The sequence below is a fragment of the Mustela putorius genome, unplaced genomic scaffold, assembly GCF_011764305.1.
Source record: "Mustela putorius furo isolate JIRA1106 unplaced genomic scaffold, ASM1176430v1.1 tig00003856_pilon_pilon_pilon, whole genome shotgun sequence".
In the NCBI taxonomy this organism is placed as follows: domain Eukaryota; kingdom Metazoa; phylum Chordata; class Mammalia; order Carnivora; family Mustelidae; genus Mustela; species Mustela putorius.
Genome location: NW_025422008.1, coordinates 1,301,271 through 1,322,950, shown reverse-complemented (window position 1 = coordinate 1,322,950; position 21,680 = coordinate 1,301,271). Strand labels below are relative to the sequence as shown.

The following is a 21,680-nucleotide window of genomic DNA, read 5'->3' as shown; positions in this document are numbered from 1 at the left end:
CCCTGGCAGGGAAGCCTTGAACGTACCTGGCACGTCAGAGCCATAATGGTAACCCCAAAGGGCGACAAAAGGGCCTTGACAGGAATGCATATTCTGGATTGGACTTTGCTCATTCAGCGGTATATGCAAATGGTCAGAGTCCTATTAAAAAAAAACAAGCAAAAAACAAAGCATAGTTTTGCTTCAATTAAAAGTCTAAAAAAATAAAATGCATAGAGAGGACTGTTCCTGTGAGAACAGCTCAGGAGATTTTACACATACACACCTCCACACACTACCCCCAGAGCAAGATGGAGAACACGCTGAGCTTCGCAGAGATCCCCAGTCAATACGTCACCACAAAAGGTGTCAAACTTCTGACATTATAAATTGTCCTGGTCTTCAACTTCACATACAAAGGGTCATACTCCTGTGTGCGGCTTCTTTCTCTCAGCGCCATGTCTGTGAGATTCCTCTACGCTGCAGGGTGTAGCCACGGTCCAGTCTTCTTCAGGGCTGCACAGTATCCCGTTGTACGAATAAGCTACAACTTATGTATGTATTTTCCTGTCATACACATCTATGTTGTTTTGCATCACGGGAACGATACACAGTACTGCTGAGACAATCTTGTACATGGCTCTTGGTGCACTTGTGGGAAAAAAGTACTGAACCAGAGAAGAATGCTCGGTCACATTTCCTCACACCACAAACAATGACAAACCATAACATCCCAACATCCCACAATGGGCATACACACATGCTGACAGAGTAACAGCTTCATGGAGAATGGGAAAAGGCAGCAGAAACATTGTGGAAAAGGGGTGTCGGGCCACGGAGGCATGAAGTGCTGATTTACACCCCTTCACAAGTGTGCGCTCCCACCCAGCATGAGTGGGACTACAGGATGGTCCGCACCACACACTTTTTCCTGGGGGATCTGAGAAGGGGGAGGGGACAGGTGCCAGTGTGACTCTACAGTCCTTCCCAAGGGAGAGGACCTCGGTATAACTATGGTTCACTTCAACATTCTCTCATCCTACCTGATGCAGTCTCAGGACAGGGATGCAAGTGTGAATGCAAGGAACGGGAAGAATCCTAAGACATTGTAAGAACTTTGTTAAACCCTGATGTGGGAATTCCTAAGGGCTTGAAGGGGAGGGCTGTGCCTTCACCCCACCCAGCAAAGTTGGGGCTGATGGCGAGCACAGCTACATCCCCTGGTGGTCCCTTGCCCGCCAGTTCTGTCCCTGTGTTTCCCTCCCCTCTATGACTGGGAGTGGACTGGGGGGGAGGGGAGCTTGTCAGACTTGTGTTGCTGCCCGCAGTGTAGACTAGCACAGCAGCCACATATGATGTCCCTTCCAACGGCAGAAAGTGAGGTATAAATGCAGAGAAGTAGAAATAGTAACTGAGGGTAAAGGGTGGGGGGATACATTCGCTATGTCATGAGGGAAATCCATAGTACATTAGCGCCTCGGAAGAAGTTTGAGCAAGAAATGACACTCTTAGCCCCATCATCCCAGACACCTGAGAGAAAAAGCCGTGTGCTGTGAGAACATTCCTGCTTCTGGAAGCTGGCAACACTGAGTGGACTCAGCAGACATGAGTGGGCCTGGGAGACACTGTCCTCCAGTAGGAAGATGGGCTGACTGTTAATGACCAGATGGGACAGGAGTACTGGGCCAGCATCTCCACAGTTCAGGACCTATTGCTTCAAGGGATCAGTGGTCAAAGACCACAGAGTGGCTGTGGGATAATAAAAATATGTGGTCTTTGTCCCCAGTTCCTGGCACCCAACTCCCCAGCCCTTGGGATCTCCTGAGTGATAAAAGTGTCACTGGTACGCTGAGATGACTTGGCCGAGGGTCTTAGACAGTTCAGGTTGGGGCTGATGGCCAGGAGGACCAAGCCATGACTAGAGAGTTGGAGCCACCAGCGTCACTTCCTGACCTCTGTGGAGAGGCTCTGGGGGCTGACCTCGGTCCCCAACAGCCAGTGACTAAATCAAGTGTGCCTATGTCATGAAGCTACCATGAAGACTGATCTATAGTGGGGTTCACAGAGATTCTGAAATGGCGAACATGTCCACGTGCTCTGGGGGGGGGGGCACATTTCAACAGGGACAGAGTCTCCGGCACCAGGACCTGCACGCTCCCACACTCCCAAGCCTCTTCATCTGGCTGCTCCTGTGTGTCCTTATAATAAACCATAACAGTCAGCATAGAGTTCTCCTGAGACCCAGGAATCCTTCTAACAAACTATTGAATGTCCCCCAACTTTGTAGACAACTTAAACAACAGTGCCAGGGACATGGGAACCTGAGAGTTGAGACTTGCCCGTGAGCTGAGGGCAACTTGCAGGATGAGTCCTCCCACCTGTGCCTCCCATGCTGACCCCAGGTCGACAGGGTCAGGTGCGAAATGAACAAATTGGAGGACACCCAGGTGATGACAGGGAATCAGAGAGCTGGTCAGCTGGGGAAAGAAACCCTCTCCGCCCCATAAAGAGAAATTGAGAGTTAGAGCAAGCGAGTAACCTGCATCTCATCTTGTCCAGGAGCAAAGGATAAGCAGAATGGAAGCTTGTCTATCATGTCCATCTGCCTGCGACCAGCTATTCAGGTCCAGTTAAGGAAGGAGACTCCATACCGGACCCAGTATGGCGTCACGGATGCCACACACCACCGAGAACGTCACACTTAACCCACCACGACTTTAGCTCTCAGGTTCCCATGTCCCTGGCACTGTTGTTCGTGTTGGGCAGCGGTCACATAAACACTGACAGATGCTAGAGAGTTTCTGCCCAGAACATCGCCACACACGGGGAAACAGACACAGTCACATGACACGTCGGTGCACACAGACCACTCACGTCTTGCAGACTTGGGGTTTCTCGTCCTTGCAAGAACAAAGGAGGGCAAATCTGTCCTGAGCCATCAGGCCACCAGCCCACCTCACCACTGCCCGTGTTTGTGAGCGAGAACTGCAGTGGACAACAGCTGGGACTGATCACGTAGTGTCAGGGGAATGAGACGACAGCTGTCATTTATTACCCACTTGTTCCCTCGGCCAAACCTGAGCACCTACAGAGCACCAGGTTGAGCTGCAGCCTCAGATCTGTGCTCCGAAAATGACAGTTAGTTGTTCTCTCTCCATCCCTCGCTGCCAGCACCCCAGCAGCCTTCCGACATGAGAATTCTGCGGTCAGGGCTTTGGAAGAAACCGCCTTCCTCCAGAGCAGAGGAAGACTTGTTTCCCCCACATCCTTCCACGAGACCCAGCATGAGGCTCCTCCAGACAGGGGAGCACACGCTGGACCCAACTCACGACCCACAGATAGAGAGATGCTGCCACTGTGCATGTGACAGGGGGCGTGAGTGGCAGGTGTCCCCCAGGTCCATGAGTGGCCATAGTGGATGTCCCAACCCAACCAAGTCAGTGGTGCGAGCAGTGATCTCTGTGCCTGTGGCAGAGGCTGGGGTTCCCGTGTGAGACGCAGCTGGACCGGCCACTGCAGGTGTGCTCCTGGCTGCACAGGAACATGTTCCCCAGGAACATGTTACATCCACAGAAGATGCACGTGCATATGTGTGTGTGCACTACCTTCTGTCCAAGTTCCAGCAGGGCTGGGTTCCAGGGTTTGTTCAGAGGAACAGCTGCCGAGAGCAAGCATTCAGAGATGCTTGTCATCCCAGCTATGAACTACTCCCTAATCCTCCCCCTGATGACACCAGGTGATGAAAAAATGCCATAAATCTCACACACCGCACCTCATGACAACAACTGTCCTCCCTCAATTTACGAGGGAAAAAAAAAAAATAGTAACTGTGATTTTAATGCCCCCCACCCTGGCCTGCTCTCCTCTCTCTGACCTCAGCAGCTCCAGATCCGGCTGAGCACCAGGCTCGCTTGTGGGGATTCTCAGAACACACAGGCCTCTCTGCAGACTCACAGACTCTGAATCTCCCCAGACTCACAGACTCCGACTATTTTGCACATGACCAACCATACATACTTTCAGCCTGAGCATAACTCCTTCCTTTTCCACCTGGTGACAGAAAAAAATCCCATGAGATTATACACAGGAGGCAGGGCCCTAGAGTCTAGATGAAATAGATAGCCTGGACCACAGGGAAGTTTCCCGAATGGTCACTACAGACCTAGGGCAGGATCAGGGACATGAAGGAAAGAGACGGCAGGGCAAGATTAACCATCTCCATGCAGTCTTTCCTCAGAAAGGACCTTGCTCTCTAACCTGTGACTTCTGGGAATTGGGTCCGTCACCACATTCATCAGGGTGATTAATGTGTCCCTTGCTCTCACCTCTGGTTTACTACAGTGAATGTAGCAATGAGCACACGGTGGACGGGCACATGTGTGCAGAAGACATTGCCCATAAACAAGGCAGGACAGACTTCCACCTGAGCTTGGGACACTGCAGAAGGACAAGAAAACTCAGAGCACTTCCCTTCCCTACCTGAGCTCTCCTTCCTCCCCATGACAGCTCCAACCACCACAGTACCAGTGACCACAACGACAATCAGACCAGCCACGATGCCCATGATGGGAATTGGGGGCTGAGGAGAGGACCCTGGGAAGAGAGGATACAGTAAGGACCTTGACCCATAGGTCTCAACCCAGACCCTACTGAAGATCTCCACAACAGAACCTGATGTCCCTGACAGGAGACTCTGTACCCAGGTGTCCCTCCTTACCCCATCTCAAGATAATGTGCTTGGGCAGCCCCTCATGCTGCACATGGCATGTGTATCTCTGCTCCTCTCCAGAAGGCACCACCACAGCTACCCACTTCTGGAAGCTTCCATCTCCTGCAGGCTTGGTCTCCACAAGCTCTGTGTCCTGGGTCAGGTCCTCCTCCTCATCACTGTGCCAGGTCAGGGTGATCTCATCAGGGTAGACACCCAGGGTCCAGCAGCTCAATATGACCCGATGATCAGAGACGAGATGGTAGGTGACATGTGTCTTCAGGGCATCTGAAGAGAAGGGTCAGAAAATTCAGGAATTTAGGGAGGAGTTAAGGTGATGGAGAAGTAGGAGACCCAAAGTTCATCTGGTCCCTAGAATCAGCTAGATAGTTATCAAGTCATTGTGAACACATAGGAATCAATGGGAGATGTGAAGAAAGAAATGCCACAAGGCTACAAGTAGGAAAGGGGATTGCTTCAGGAGGCAGATGCCAAGTTTTATAAAGAGCAGAGCACAAAATCAGGACTTTTGGAAATCTGCTCCAGTGCAAGAGGTTCCTGGCTTAAAGGTACTGAGGTGTCAGAGAGGGGCAGAATCTGAGGTGGGACAGCATGGTCTCAGGATCCCCAGGGTCACAGAAAGAACAGGGGGGCCCGAGTATGCAAAGCTCTCAGGCATCAGAGCGGGGAAGCCGGCTGCATGCTGCGAGTCTGGGTGCTGGCTTTCTGCTCCACGTTGCCATGAGCAGGGAGCCGCTGAACTATTCAGTGAACCACTCTCTAAGAATGGGCCCGGTAAGCAGCAGAAGTCCAGCCAGACCCCCACCTTCCCTGGGTGGAACTGCACCGGTCCCTGCTGCAGGAGTCCATCAAGTTTGGAGTTTTGAGACTCAGTCATGTTCCTGACATAAAAACGCTTGGTCACAGGCTGGGTGAACACAGAGTTCATAGGAAAACCAGGGAGACCAGGCTGATCAATTGCGTTTCTGTGCAGGCTCACTAAAGAGTGGGGAGTGTGAAGTTTCAGATCCAAGTCTAGAGAGCAAGGTGCAGCCATATTTACCCCACTGACCAGAGCTGAAAGCCTCAGGGACCAAAACAGTGTCACCTAGTGGAATCCAGAGATTGAAGCACTGATCAAAGCTTCCCAAAAAACAAGAGTCTGGGGCCTGATGGATTCTCTGGAGAATTCTACCAAACATTCAAAGAAGAAATAATACCTATTCTTCTGAAACTGTTTCAAAAATAGAAACAGAAGGAAAACTTTCAGACACTTTCTATGAGGTCAGTATTTCCTTGAGCCCCAAGCCAGGCAATGACCCCATCAAAAAGGAGAATTTCAGGCCAATATCCCTGATGAATTGGATATCAAAATTCTCAACAAGATCCTGGCTAATACAATCCAACAGTACATTAAAAGGATTAGCCGGGGCGCCTGGGTGGCTCAGTGGTTTAAAGCCTCTGCCTTCGGCTCGGGTCATGATCCCAGGGTCCTGGGATCGAGCCCCGCATCGGGCTCTCTGCTTAGCAGGGAGCCTGCTTCCTCTTCCCTCTCTCTCTGCCTGCCTCTCTGCCTACTTGTGATCTCTATCTGTCAAATAAAATAAATAAAATCTTAAAAAAAAAAAAAAAGGATTAGCCATCACCACCAGCGGGGACTTATCCCTGGAATTCAAGGGTGGTTCAGCATTCCAAATCAATCAATTTGATAGAATACATAAATAAGAGAAGAGACAAGAACCACATGGTCTTCTCAATTGATGCACAAAAAGCATTTGACAAAATACAGCATCCCTTCCTGATGAAAACTCTTCAGAATATAGGGACAGAAGGAACATTCCACAAGTTCATAAAATCCATCTATGAAGAACCCACAGTGAATATCATTCTCAATAGGGAAAAGCTGACAGCCTTCCCATGGAGATCAGGAACATGACAAGGATGCCCTCTCTTGTCACTATTGTTCAACATAGTACCAGAAGGCCCAGCAACATTAACCAGACCACAAAAGGAACTAACAGATATTCAAATTGGCAAAGAAGAATTCAAACTCTCTCTTTGCAGATGACATGTACACTCTGTGGAAAACCCAAAAGTCTCTACCTTCAAATTACTAGAACTCATACAGCAATTCAGTAATGTGGCCAGGTACAAAATCAGTGCACAGAAACTAGTTGCTTGCTTATACACTAACAATGAAACTGTAGAAAGAGAAACTAGAGAATCAATTCCATTTACAATAGTACCAAAAAACACAAGATACCTTGGAATAAATCTAACCAAAGAAGTAAAGGATCTATATTCTAGGAACTATAAAACACCCATGAAAGAAATTGAAGACAAAAAAGATGGGAAAACATTCCATGCTCATGGATCAAGAATAAACATTGTTAAAATGACTATGCTGCCCGGAGCAATCTATACTCTCAACGCCATCCCAGTCAAAATACCATGGCATTTTTCAAAGTGTCAGAGCAAACAATCATAAAATTTGTGTGGAACCAGAAAAGTCCACAGGTCAACAAAAAAAATGTTGAAAAGAAAAAGCTGGGGGGCATCACGTTGCCTGATTACAAGCTATGTTACAAAGCTATGATCACCAAGTCAGCATGGTACTGGAACAAAAACAGACACATAGACCAATGGGACAGAATAGAGAACCCAGATACAGGCTCTCAACTTTATGGTCAACTAATCTTCAAAAAACCAGGAAAAAATATCCAATGGAAGAAAGACAGTCTCTTCAATAAATGGTGCTGGGAAAATTGGACCGCTATATACAGAAGAATGAAACTGGACCCTTCTCTTACATCATACACAAAGATAAACTCAAAATGGATGAAAAACCTCAATTTGAGACCAGAATCCATCATAATCCTAGAGGAGAACATAGGCAGTAACCTCTTCAACATCGGCCACAGCAACCTTTAAGACAGTCCCCAAAGGCAAGGGAAACAAAAGCAAAAATGAACTTTTGGGACTTCATCAAGATAAAAAGTTTCTGCACAGCAAAGGAAACAGCCAACAAAACAACGGAAGAAGATATTTGCCAATGACACTACAGACAAAAGGTTGATATCAAAGATCTATAAAGAACTTCTCAAACTCAACACCCAAAAAAACAGATAATCAAGTCAACAAAGGGAAGAGGACATGAGCACACACTTCTCTGAGGAAGACATACAAATGTCTAACAGACACATGAAAAGTGTTCATCATCACTAGCCACCAGGGAAAATAAAATCAAAATCACATTGAGATACCACCTCTCAGCAGTCAGAATCGCTAAAATTAATAAGTCAGGAAACAACAAATATTGGCTATGTTGTTGGTGGAAATGTAAGCTGATGCAGCTACTCTGAAAATACTGTGAAGGTTCCTCAAAAAGTTGAAAATAGAGCTACCCTACAACCCAGCAATTGCACCACTGGGTACTTACCCTAAAGATACCAATGCAGTTATCTAAAGGGGCATGTGTACCCCAATGTTTATAGCAACAATGTCCACAATGGTAAAACTGTGGAAAGAGCCTGTATTTCCATTGATGATGGATGGATAAAGATATTACACACACACACACACACACACACACACACACACACACAGAATATTACTCAGCCATCAAAAAGATGAAACTTTGCTATTTGCAATGACATAAATGGAAATAGAAGGTATTATGCTAAACAAAGTACGTCAACCAGAGAAAGACAATTATCATATGATCTCACTCATATGTGGAATTTGAGAAACAAAACAGAGACTCACAGGGGAAGAGAGGAAAAAATAAAACAAGATGAAACCAGTGAGAGAGACAAACTAAAAGGGACTCTTAATCATATCAAACAAACTGAGGGTTGCTGGAGGAGACACGGGTGGAGGGATGGCGCCCCTGGGTGGTGGACATTAAGGAGGGCACATTTTGTAATGAGCACTGGGTGTTATAAAAGACTGATGAACCACAGCCCTGTACTCTGAAACCAATGAAACTTTGAATGTTAATTAATTGAATTTAAACCAATAAAACATTAAATATTACTTAATTGAATTTAAATTTTAAAGTGTTGAAAAAATTAAAAGATAAAAATAAAAAGACAAAAGAGGACTCCTAAAGTTTGAGAGAGGAAATAAACAGAAGCACTGAGAGCCTTCCAGGGTCCACAAGGGTGGGGATGCAAGAGTGTGTGAGGAGCCAGCATGGAGGGGACTGTGCCCAGACTGTGCTCAGTGCATCATGGGCTTTGACATGGTCGCTGCTCTGCTGGTCATCCTTGCTGCTCCTTGGTCCCTTGTACCATCAGTGGAAACTTGTCACACCAGGCCCAGTAATCACAACAACTCCGATCTCTCTTCTCTCTAGGACTTTATGCATCAAGATTTTCCTGTGAACAGGGTTGCCAGAGCTTAGGCCTGGTCAGGACTCAGCTCCCAAGTTTTTGCTGTCTTTTTCCTTCTCCTCCTCCTCCTCCTCCTCCTCTTGCTCTTCCTTCTTCTTCTTTGCTTCTATGGAGAATTAGGCCTGTTGTTTATTGGGTACAAGTTGTGGTCTCATGTTCCTCTGGTGTTCCCAGTCTGGGACAGCCCCAGGGGTCCTCTGTTCTCATTGTCCCCACAAGGCCCAAGGGGCCTCTGCACACAGGAATATCTGTGGGGTTCAAAGGTGACTTTTTATACCAGTCCATCTCTTCTAGGGATCATCTCCTTCTAGAGTTGTTCTGGATCATTCTTTCCATCTTTCCCCATCTTTTTTAAAAAGCATATTATGGAGTTAGAGACAGCAACTGATAATTTCTCATCCTCATTATATTTCAGTTAGTTTCTATTTTCTTGGCTCACCCACATGCCCCCCTGTTCTTGACACTAGTAATTCCAGCTCTGCTTCCATTCCTGATTCATAGAGTGATGAAACAGTGTCTAATTTGAATTCACATTTCTCTGGAATACGTGACCCACAAGCCTAGATGCACCTTTCCAGAAGGGAGAACTGTCATTGTTTCCTGTGCATGCCGGAGAGATGATGCAGGGAGGAGGACATGGGGACGTGGAGGAGACACCACTGGTGAGAAGACTGATAGGCTCCATGAGCAACTGTGGCCTAGGGCTCATCTAGAAGAGTGAGGTTCTCTGAGCAGATCATTTCTCCAAGTAGTAACTTTCAGACACAGAAACTCCTTTGTAACATCTAGGACACCTCAGTGAAGTACAAACAGACCAAATGGGCCCACCTGGTGGGGGCGTATGTGCTGGTAGTGAGGGTCAGACTGTGCTAGTAACTAAGGGAAGTGTGTGTGTTAGAGGTTGGGAAGTGCAGTGAGGAAGGGGACCCAGAGGAGACCTGTGTGGGGACAGGGAAGACGGCTACTTTACTACAGTGGTTAAGTGTGGGCCTCACTGAGAAGCTGACCTCTGAGACATTAGAAGGACATGAAAAAATTGTGTAAGAAGAGGTCTGGGGAGAGTTCTTTCCAGGCAGGGAGGCTCCAGTGCACATGCACTAGAGGAGGACCCTGTCTGTGTTCAAGGAAGGATGAGGAGGCCACTGTGGCTGCAGCAGAGAGCAGGTGACATGAGTCAGATACTGACCACATCATGCAGGCCTGAGGGTGTGAGAAGGGTTTTGAGTTTCCTTTGAGTGAAATGTGGAGTTACAAGAATGAACAGATCAGGGTAGGGGCAAGATGGCAGAGGATTAGGGGACCCTATTTCAACCAGTCCCCTTAATTGAGCTGAATAGCCATCAGAGCACTCTGAACACCCATGACATCAGCCTGAAATGTAAGATTATACAACTGGATCTCTACGGGGGCAGAGGATCAACAGTCAAGAGGTACAAAACATAGAGTTTGGATTGTGAAGACAGATATCGGAGGAGAAACAGAAGGGGGAAGGAACCACCATTAGAAGGGGGAGGGTAGCCACATACATTACTCACTGCTTGTCAAGGTAAGTGTACACTTACTCCCCTCCACCTGTTTCACCCAAACCCCATGTCCCTACCCACCACGTCTCTGCCAACCATCTGTTTGTTCTCTATGGTTATGTTTATTACTATCTATCTATCTATCTATCTATGTTTATATTCCATTTTTTGATTTCTCTCTTCTCTTGTTTTGTTTCTAAATTCCACATATGAGTAAAATCATACAGACTTTGTCTTTCTCTGACTATTCTGCCTGCATGATACTCTCTTGATCCATCCATATTGCTGCAAATGGCAAGATTTCATTCTTTTTTTTTTATGGATGAGTAACATTTCATTCCATAAATGTACCACATCTTCTTCATACATTCATCTATCGATGGATATGTGGGCTATTTTCATAATGGGACTATTGTAAATAGTGCTGCAATGAACTAGGGATGCACATAGATTTTTGAATTAATGTCTTCATATTCTTAGGGTAAATACCCAGTAGTAAAATTCTGGATCATATGGGAATTCTATTTTTAATTTTCTGCAGAACTTCCATACTGTTTTCCAAATGGCTATACCAGTTTACATGCCCATTAACAGTGCCAGAGGGTTCCTTTTTCTCCACATCCTCACCAGCACCTGCTGTTTCTTGTGTTTTTTTATTTTAGCCATGTTGACAGGTGAGAGGTGATGTATCATTGTGGTTTTGATTTGGATTTCCCTGATGATGAGTGATTTTGATCATCTTTTCAAATGTCTATTGGCCAAATGGATGTCTTCGTAGGAACAAGTCTATTCATGTCTAATGTTCCTTGGTTAACTGGAATATTTGTTTTCTCTTTGTTTAATTACATTAGTTCTTTGCATATCTTAGATACTATCCTTTTAGCAGCTATATCATTTGCAAATATATTCTCCCATTCTGTAGGTTGCCTTTTAGTTCTGTTCATTGTTTCCTTTGCTGTGCAGGAACTTTTTATTTTGATGTAGTCCCACTCCTTTATTTTTGCTTTTGTTTCCCTCAGGATTCATACCTAGAAAAATGCTGCTGTCCTTGATATCAGAGAAATTACTGCTTGTGCTCTCTTCCAGGATTTTTAGGATTTCAGGACTCACATTTAGGTCTTTAATCCATTTTATATTCATTTTTGTGTATGGTATAAGAAGATGGCCCAGTTTCATTATTTTGCATGTTGCTGTCCACATTTTCCAACACCATGGGTTGAATAGACAGTCTTTTTCCTGTCACATATTCATTCCTGGTTTGTTAAAGACAAGTTGACCATGTAAGTGTGAGTTTACTTCTGAATTTCTATGCTGGTCCATTGATCCATATGTCTATTTTTATGGCAGTACCATACAGCTTTGATTACTACAGCTCTGTAATCTAACTTAAAGTCTGGAATGTGATGCCTCGAGTTTCACTTTTCTATTTCAAGATTGCTTTGTCTACTCATGGTCCTTGTGGTTCTATACAAATTTCAGGACAGTTTGTTCTACTCTGTGAAAAACACTGTTGGTATTTTGATAGAGATTGCATCAAATATGTAGATTGATTTGGATAACAGAAATTTTAACAATATTTTTTCTTCCAGTCCATGGATTGGATTCTTGCCATTTGTTTGTGCCATTTTCAATTTCATTCATTAGTGTTTTATAGTTTCCAGAGTACAAGTTATCCACCATTTTGGTTAAGTTTATTCCTAAGCACTTTATTATTTTTGGTGCAATTCTTCAATGCCTTCCCACAGCCCTTGCCCACGTGCCTGGCCATCACCAAGCTTTCCTCCCTCAGAAGCTCCTCCTGTGGGGCCCTTGCAGTCAGCCTCCCTCCTCCTTGCTCTCAGCCTATGCCCCCTCCTTCCTGTCAGTTTGTAATTAAGTTCTTTCAGGGCACCCAGTCCCCCATTCCCAGACCCTCAGCACTAGTCTCCCCTGCTGCCTCTTGCCATCCCTCTTCCTCACTGACTAGAAAAGTGCTCCAGGTCCAAATGCACAGGTCCTTGGCCTTCATCCTGACTTTGGCTCCTTGACCCCAGTGGTCCTCATTCCTGACACGTAGCCCCAAACTGGTTGTTCCTGACACATGCTCAGCTGCAGCCTTTCCCTACAGCCAGGCCTCTACCTGCCTGCCTTCCAGGTATGGTTGTCCCACCCAAACTCTTTGGGGGTCTGACCTGCCACATCCATCCCTGCCTGAATGATCCCTACCATCTAGGTCCTTCCCCAAGGTGTTCACTATGGAGTTTTGGCTCTATTTTCTCGTCTGTTTCTCCTCCTTTCTAATATAGACTACCCTTGGGCTCACTGCCTAGCAGCTCTGAGACCCCTGCGCACTCTCTCTCCCCAGTGAACAATGGTAGGTCCATCCTATTCCCCACCAGGGGCATCATCAGGCCACTCTTCCAGTCTGGGTCTAGGCCCACACCTTCCCCTCTCTCAGAAGTACTGGCCTACCATAAACACCCTTGTGGTCACAATCCCCTCCACAGCTCCCCTGCCTCGCTAATCGTCCCTCACTTGGCACTACCTAGTCCCTGATGAAACTTCACCACAGGCATCATGGTCCATGTTTCTCCACTCCACCATAACCCTCCTGGGCACCATGTCACTCCTGGTCATAGATCATTCACACTTAACCACCCCCTTCATGAAGGTCAGGCCTTCATGCACCATGACAGTGAGTAAGACATGTCAAAGCCACAGGGACTGTGGGAAGAGGAATTCCTGGGACCTGAGACTTGACACACAGAGTGAGTGTGTGTGTGTTTTTTTTTAATAAGCCACTTCACACCACAGAAAATATTTAATAAATCCAGAAAAAGGAAAGAATATAATGACAGAAGAGCTTCTGTCTCAGTTCTCACTTCCCCTCCCTCCTTGCTGATAAGACTTCTGCTTCACCATGGCCTTCTTGCTCCTCTCTTGGTCCCTGAAGGTCAGCCTCTCCCTACCTACAGGAGCCTGTGTCCCCTTCTCCTGGCTCCTGTCCTGAATGTCTACCATCTACACCTCCCTCAGCTAGTCCTTCTTCATTCTCCTTCCCCACCTTTCCTCTCTGCCTGCATTGGAAAGCCTCCTTCCTGTCCCTTGTACAGGTGCATTTCCTGTATCCTTAAGACTTCAAGCAGCTCAGCACAGCAGACCTTTTCTGAGAAACATTTGACATGCAGTTACTTGCAGGAAGCAGTTTCATTCATGTTCTGTTTCCTGCCCAGAGTCCCATGGTCTTCATTATAACCTCATGGTGGTGTCCCAGAATGGATCTGTGCATCAGAGAATTTTCAGGAGAGACGCTTGAATGGTCAGGCTTTCATGCACCATGACAGTGAGAAAGACATGTCAAAGCCACAGGGAATGGGAAGAGGAATTCCTGGGACCTGAGACATGACACACAGAGTCGAAGGACTTGGAAGGTAATAGAGGAGCCTCAGAATGACTCTGGCAGACATCTAGCCCTGCAGGCACAGAAAGGAGGTGAGAGGGGGTTGGAGCAGGGGCGGGATGGGAGATTTCCCCAGGGAAGTTCAGGGCAGAGAGCAGAGATCTGTATCTTTCCCTGGATTTGCCTGGGAGTGGGGGTGAGGATTGACTGTCTATGGATTTTAGCCTACAGGACCATTACTCAGCCAGCACAGGGAAGGCATGGAGGAGAACAGGGAGGGGCCCCTCTGGTTGGAGTTGTCACTGGGGCAAGGAAAGCAGAGGGACACAGGATGAGAGAAGTCACTGCTGGATAGTGGCCAGTTCGCATTCCGTCTAGGAGTTCTGGGCCTGGAAAAGCTGAGAAGACAACAGCACCAAGGTCTTCAGGCATTTCCACTATATTGGGGAGCTCTTCCTCTCTTACGATCTGAAGATCCATGGATGGACACTTCCCTGGTCCTCTGCTCAAACCTTGGCTATGGAAATCAAGAAGTCCTTGATGGCTGTCAAAGCTAGGATTTCTCAGCCCATATACAGGGAGAGCTTTTGTAGAAGTAGCAGAGATATCTGGAGTCCTGGATGAGTTTCTTTGGCAGAAATGGTTCACCACTGGGGCACAGATTTTCTTCTCTGCTGGACCCATTGAACCTCCCCCCAACACCCTGTCCAAGGAAGCCTTCTTTGTCTGATGGAATGCACATAGGTTCTGCTGATGCATTGTACTGTGATCCACCTGTCCTAATAAAGCCTCTGAATAAAGGATAGAGACACCAAACATGTGGAGACAGAAGTGAATCCTCCCAGGGGTGTCTGGGAGGCTCAGCTGGTTGAATCCAACTCTTGATTTCAACTCAGCCAATGATCTCAAGGTTGTGAGTTTAAGCCCAGTGTGCGGCTCCATGCTCGGTGCAGAGTCTGTGGGATTCTCTTTCTCCCTCTCTCTCTGTGTTCCTCTGCCTGCTCATGAAATCTCTTGTTCTATAAACCAATCAATCAATCAATGAATAAAAAGACATAAATAAAATAAAAAAGAAGAGGAAGAAGGAGGAGAATGAGAAGGAAGAGGAGAAGAAGGAGTAAAGAATAAGGAGGAGGAGGGGAAGAAGTAGTGATTCCTCCTAGTGTCAACAGTCCAGGGAGGCAGTGGTCCTCCTGCAGAAAACGGAACCAGGGAAGATGAGCGTCAGGCAGGACAGGAAGCCCTAGCCTCACTGTCACAAAGAGTTGTTTCCTTATAGTGCCCTCAGCCCACGAACCCACCCGTCATGTTCCACCCCTGAGCATCAACTCATGGATCCAACAGAGTGAGGCCTGGATGCCGGGTCCAACAACATGCCTGTCCAAAGGAACTAGGTCCTATGAAGCAGAAAAGACTTGGAGAATGAGAGCTTCAGCCAGAGGTGGAAAGGCAAGAGAAACAGCCCTGATCTCTCTCTCTCTCCCTTAGAGGGGAGCAGGGCTAACCCTGTACCTCACTGGCTCTGTGCTTTCTTCTCCAGTGCTCTGAACATGACCTACAGCCAGACTTTGGAGGGGAAGTCCAGCCTGACAGGCTGGGTGTTCTATTTCTCTCCCAGGAATGTCTCCCTGACCAGTATGCCCAGCAGTTTAGGGGAGTCCTGCCTAGTAGGAATGGGACCTACTGGATGTGTGTGGCTATAAGGATTCCTTAGAGAGAGGATCAGAGGTTCACTTGCTACATGGAAGGCACAGGGAACTGCAGTGCACACCCTGTGACCTCACGTTCTGGGCCTGGTCAGGACAGGAGGCAGGGTGGGGAGAAGACAGCAGTTCTGTGCTCCTGGGGTGCCAGGTCAATATAAGACCCTTTTCCAGGAAAGGCCCTGGTGTATCAGAATGGAGTAACAACCTTCTTATTGCTGCTGATTTCCTTATTGTCATTCTTACATAAGTCCTCTCTCTAAGAACAAGAAGTCAACAAGAGCTGCGGGAGCCCAAGTGAGAAATATGAGCAGTGGGTGGGATGGGCGGGGCTCTCCTGGGATATGGGCAGTCCCTCGTGTCTGCACAATATGGAGGGCACGACAAGCCTCTGTAACAGGAGCTGAAGTCAGAGTGCTGAGAGAGTGGGAGCCACATGTATATATACACCCTTAGCCCCATTCAAAGCCAAGATCCCTGGGACCCTTGAGTGGTGAGCATGACTCGTCTTACTCTGGATGCGGATTGGGTAGTGGAGGCTGAGACTCCCTCTTCTGAGCTGGTCCCTACTTCTCTCTACCCTCAGCCTCAGTAATGTTGGTCCGGGGCATTTCCAGGTGGGAAGGTACAGGAGAGGGGGTGACAGTGGCAGTTTCAGGATGCAGAGGGTGGATAGATAGCCTCAGAAATGGGGTCTCAAGAATCTCTTACACCTCATTTACAAGAAGGTTGTAAGAGGCACTGCCTGAATTGCCTGGGGAGTCAATGCTAGGAAAGGGGCAGGCCGGCTCAGGCAGCCTCAGCCAAGCAGCATTTGGGGAGGACCTGTGATTCCAGGTACAAATGGACCAAGAAGGAGCAAGGAAGGGCTAGCGTGCCTGAAAGCTGAGTCAGGGATGAGAGTGGAGGGCTGTGAGCATGGGATTTTCCTGAGTCAGGTCATGTACAGACCCCACTGCAACCTCTCTTTCTAGACTGCCTGCCAGTCATCTGAGCTTTCTGATGTGCCTTCCAGTTAAGAGCTTTTGGCTCAGAGGAGGGGAGGGAGGAGGCTGAGCTGCAGGTGGGGTCTGTTCCTGTAGTGAGCATGGCCAACAAGCAGACAACAGCCCTGGTGCACAGGTGGTTATGCAAGTGGGGATCCAGACACCCATGGAGAGAAAGTGCTGTGTTTGTGACGACTGCCTGGCCTCGGGGAAGAGGTAATAGGACCTGTCCTTCAGGGATGCCCTGTGCTCCTTGGGGCTTGAGACGGGTTGGGGCCTGAGACAAGGGAAGGCTTTGAGTTTCTGCTCCAGAGTGCTGCTCTTGGTCCCAGGGCCCTTTCCTGCTCCTGTCTTGTGGTTGGTGGAAGCAGGCCCAGGTGACAGTGCTGAGGGATCATGTAGGGCAGCTGAAGACTAGCACAGGCTGAGAAAAGAAGTGTGAGAGAGAAAATAATGAGGGTGTTATCCTCCTTCAGAGAAAGGCAAAGCTGAATTTAGACAGCTGAGGAAGTCCTGAGAGCACAAAAAGCAATATTTGGCCCCAGATGGCCTTCTACTGGTTTCTCTTTCCTCCCTGAGCTTGTGAGCCTTCAAGACCTGGATTAACACCAGATGGCACCAATGGGCCATAATGGCAGCAAGCAGCATTTAACAGCCTCAGTATACTCCCCATTGAGAGGCAACATATTTTAGAATATTCTAGACCATTCAGATCTCCAGATAACTATAGCCCCAACCAATGTCACACAGAGCAGAAGAGTTTTTGCTGGGCCTAGCTGACTCACACAATGAGAGAGAAAAAAAAGGTGGCTGTATTATTTGGAGATTTTTTTGTTATCTAGCAATAAGTAACAGCAATGTCTAATGTACTACTAATTTTTTTAAAGATTTTATTTATTTATTTGACAGAGAGAGAGATCACAAGTAGGCAGAGAGGCAGGCAGAGAGAGAGGAGGATGCAGGCTCCCTGCTGAGCAGAGAGCCCGATGTGGGACTCGATCCCAGGACTCTGAGATCATGACCTGAGCCGAAGGCAGCCGCTTAACCCACTGAGCCACCCAGGCACCCCCTAATGTACTACTATTATTACGTTTTATTTATTGTCTGTCTTTCCTGTGAGATGGGAAGCATTAGGACAATATGTGCTGTGTCTGTGGCATTAAATGATTACCAGGCCTAACAGAGTTTGGCCCAGAGGCATTCATGGAATATACTTAGAGGAATGAAAGAAAGAATGAATGAATGAATGAAGTGATCAGAATTCCTTAAACTTGGACTTGGAGCTTGTAAGAGGAAAGAGTATAGGCATTTGGCATAGGGAGTTATTTTTGAAGTGTGTGTGTGTGTGTGTGTGTGTGTGTGCGCGCGTGCACGTCCATGGACCCGCACAAGTTCCTATATGGGTTTAGTATGTACGTATTGGTCTTGGTTGCCTGAAGAAGGAACCAGGAATATGAAGAGTACCTCCTACACTCATATTCCAAACACATGGGTGGTATAGACAGGTAGCACCTAACCACCAGATGCCTCTGAGATGTCTTGGGCTTGGGTTTTAATTATGTTGTAGGTCATTGACTCAGCGGCAGGGCTTCAGGCCCTTTGGAGCACATGGTGAGCCATCCTCAAATCCCCAGATCAGCCATTAGGGTAGAAATGAGATTTGAGGTTGAGTAGCAGAGCTCCTGTCTAGCTGTTAAGGGTAGCAGACAGTGGGACCTGAGGTGGTCAGGACTGAAGATTCTGGCATTCACATCACTTGACATCACTGAGGAAAGAGCCAGTATCACAGTCTCTAGCATCCGAGATAGCAGTAGGAATGAGTGACAGGAACTCATGTCCAAAGTCATCTCCATGGAAAGCGGCAGTGTGTTTACCAGAGCATCCGGCATATTTGTGGGGCTGGCTGCAGATCTGGGAATCAACAGTTCTGGCTTGGAGACCTCTCTGTTCCCTAAAGCCAGAGTCCCTGGGCACTCAGTGGGGAGGAAACCTCAATATCGGTGTAGATTGTTGGGAAACACTTTACAAGCCAAACCTGATCAAACATGCATCGCCCCTTTATGTAGGGCCCTGTGCTACTGTCATAGGTCAGGGACATACTGGGGAGGTAATGAGTGAGCAGGAATAAAGGAGCTCAGGTTTCTGTCCTCAGCCCTGTGACCACAAAGAGGTATTGCCACTCTGCTCTCAGATTCTCACCAAATAGCACTGAGGCGGGGGCAGGGAGGGGGCTGGAAGGAATAGGGATGTAGTGAGCACTCACATGTTCAGGAAAAAGTGTAGGCTCAAAAATGACATGGGGTAGGTGATGTGTATACGTAAGACTGATTTCTGGCACACAGCCTAGAACAATAAGGAAATTAAAACAAACAACAAACATGTTGATGGGAGAATCTGACTTTCAGAGTTACCACATCATAAGATTGAGATGACCCATTTTCAAAAATAACAAAACACAAAGTGTACAAAGAAACAGAACAACATGGCCCATTCCAAGTTAAAAAAAAAAAAAAGAAAGAAAGAAAGAAAAAAAGCAAAAAGTGTTCCTATGGAAGATCCTATGGTGGACTTACTGGACAAGTACTTTATTTATCAGAGGGAGAGCACAAGCAGGCTGGGTGGCTGGCAGAGGCAGAGAGAAACAGGCTTGTCATTGAGCAAGGGGCCCAATGTGGGACTCGATCCCAGGACCCTGGGATCATGACCTGAGCCAAAGGCAGTGGCTTAACCAACTGAGCCACCCAGGCATCCCTCTGGACAAGTACTTTAAATCCACTGTCTGTATGATGCTCTGAGAATTAAAGAAGTCAAGATAATTAGATATGTGTAAAATAAAGTATTTACAAAGAGATACAATACACAAAAAGAAACTAAAAGGAAATTCCAGTGCTGATATCGACAATAACTCAAATGAAAGTTTTACTAGAGGTGTTCAAGAGTAGAAGCAAGTAGAAGAAAGAATCACTGAACTTGAAGGGAGGACTATTGAAATGATCAAGTCTGAGAAACAAATTGAAAACAACTAAAGAAAAGGGAAGAGAGCCTACTGGAGCACTGACATAACATAGTGGGAACCAACCAGCATCTGGGGAGTTGCGGACAGAAAAGAAAGAAAAAGGTAAGAAAGAGAGATTGTTTGAAGAAATAATGGCTGAAAACTCACCCAATTTCAAGAAAGACATGAACATAAACATACTCCAATCAAAGCATAGAGCTTGGCAGAATAGTGAGAGAGGGATGATCCAACTATATGTATTTAAAAGAGACTCACTTTATCAAAAAACACAAATACTTCAACAGTGAAAGGATGGGAAAACGTATTCTGTGCACACAATAACCAAAAGAAAACTGGAGTGTTTCTACTAATATCGTCAAAATAGAATTAAAATAAAGAATATTTAGAAGAGACAAAAAGAACAGTATATGTGAACACACGTTTCAATAGAACATGAAGATGTAACAATTATAAATGAGTAGCACTTAATAACAGATCAACAAAATCTATGAAGTTAAGCTTCATAGAATGAAATGCGGAAGTAGAGAAACCCACAATAATAGTTGGATAATTCACTATCCCATTCTCAAAATTGGATAGAGCAATAAGCAGAAGAAAATTAAGGAAACAGAGGGCTTGAGCAACATAAAAAAAAAGAGACTAGATCTGACCCCCATATAAAGAACACTCTACCCACAAATAACAGAATACATGTTCTTCTCCAGGGTACATGGGGCCATTCCCAGGATGCACCACATGTTGGACCACAAATTAAGACTCAACAGAATCAGTAAGAGAGATAGCACATGAACTATCCAACCACAATGGGATGCAGTTAGAAATCAGCAACAAAAGGAAAACTGGAAAATTCACAAACTGGTAGAAATTACACTCTTAACAAATGGGCTGAAGGAAATAACAAGTAGAATACTTACAAAATACTTAAGTCAGTGACCATATCATCCATGAGGATTCTGCTTGTCCCCTACATACCCTGCCTGCCTTCCTCCCTCCCGAAGAGCTGGCTATGAGATGACAGGCTAAGGAGGAAGAGAGAGAGGAGGACCAAGAGAAGGAAGACCTGGCCACATCTGGGTGGTGTCTGCAGTGCCAGCAGGGGAGGTAGCGGCAGTGTTGACAGTGTGGGTTGCACCCTGTGGAGGACAGTGTGTGTGTGCTTGTGTAGGGGCTCTCTCCCTGCACTTTCGTCCAGACACCTGGGATGCGGCCCCTCAGGTGTAGAAGATAAATAATATCTCTTTTGGTGACCCATGTGCCCTCTTCTTCTATTCACCTTGACCTGGAAAACTGGCTTTGAAATTACCTTTTTGCCACCTGATCCAACTTACATGTCAACCTGTGATGAATTTGAAAACCGCTGGACTTCACACCAGTCAGAAGGAGCAGACCGACAGTATTCTTCTAGAGAAAAAGATGCTATTGAGAGTCTAGTTCCTTGACTAGAACCAGTCAAGGCAACAGAATTGCCTGTATCTGGTGTGTTATTTACCCAATGCCTTGTATGCTTTACTCTTCTCACATGGAAATGCTGTTGATTTTAATCAAATGGTCAGCTTTTGCATATCACTGAGATCATGGATTAATTGTAGTATATTCTCGTATGCTTATTCTGGGTATGGTTCAAGTTCTGGGAAACCAACAGAGAAGAATCTCTATGCAGATAGAGGAGCTGCTTAGCTTGCTCTTAGGACAAGATGTGGCATTCACCCTGAAAATGTGATCGTATATGGCCAGAGTAGATGTTCAGCTCCATTTGTAGATCTTGCTGCTCTGTTTGAGAGTGCTGCTGTTACTCTACATTCTCCTTTGACCTCGGGAATGCCAGTCACTCTTCCTGATACCAGAAGACCTATTCTTTTGAAGTATTCCTAAACATGGACAAAATCTCTGAGAGAACTTCACCAGTCTCAGTAACTCATGAGACTGAATAAAGGACAGGCAAGACTAAGTAGGAAGATGGGTAGGGGGTGATGTAACTAAGCTCACATAGGG

General features: G+C 46.5%; 1 protein-coding gene and 1 pseudogene across 1 annotated transcript; one reads left to right on the top strand and one right to left on the bottom strand.

Annotated features, from left to right (window-relative positions):
• Nucleotides 1-3,416: 3,416 nt before the first annotated feature.
• Nucleotides 3,417-13,162, bottom strand: LOC123387586 (patr class I histocompatibility antigen, alpha chain E-like). The gene is made up of 5 exons (XM_045065225.1): nt 13,129-13,162; nt 4,697-4,975; nt 4,459-4,572; nt 3,997-4,029; nt 3,417-3,637 (listed from the first exon to the last, which is right to left on the bottom strand). The coding sequence occupies exons 1-5, from the start codon at nt 13,160-13,162 to the stop codon at nt 3,417-3,419; spliced, it is 681 nt and encodes a 226-aa protein (XP_044921160.1).
• Nucleotides 13,163-13,272: 110 nt separating this feature from the next.
• Nucleotides 13,273-21,619, top strand: LOC123387585 (annotated as a pseudogene).
• The last annotated feature ends 61 nt before the right edge of the window (nt 21,620-21,680 follow it).

Excerpts from the sequence above, each read along its gene's own strand:
- LOC123387586 (XM_045065225.1), bottom strand. The coding sequence starts at position 13,162 with ATGATGCCTGTGGTGAAGTTTCATCAGGGACTAG. Across the intron at positions 4,030-4,458 it reads GGGGAGGAAGGAGAGCTCAG|GTGGAAAAGGAAGGAGTTAT; the intron begins GTAGGGAAGGGA and ends TTCTGTCACCAG. Across the intron at positions 3,638-3,996 it reads GAGTTATGCTCAGGCTGAAA|CTGTTCCTCTGAACAAACCC; the intron begins GTATGTATGGTT and ends TGCTCTCGGCAG.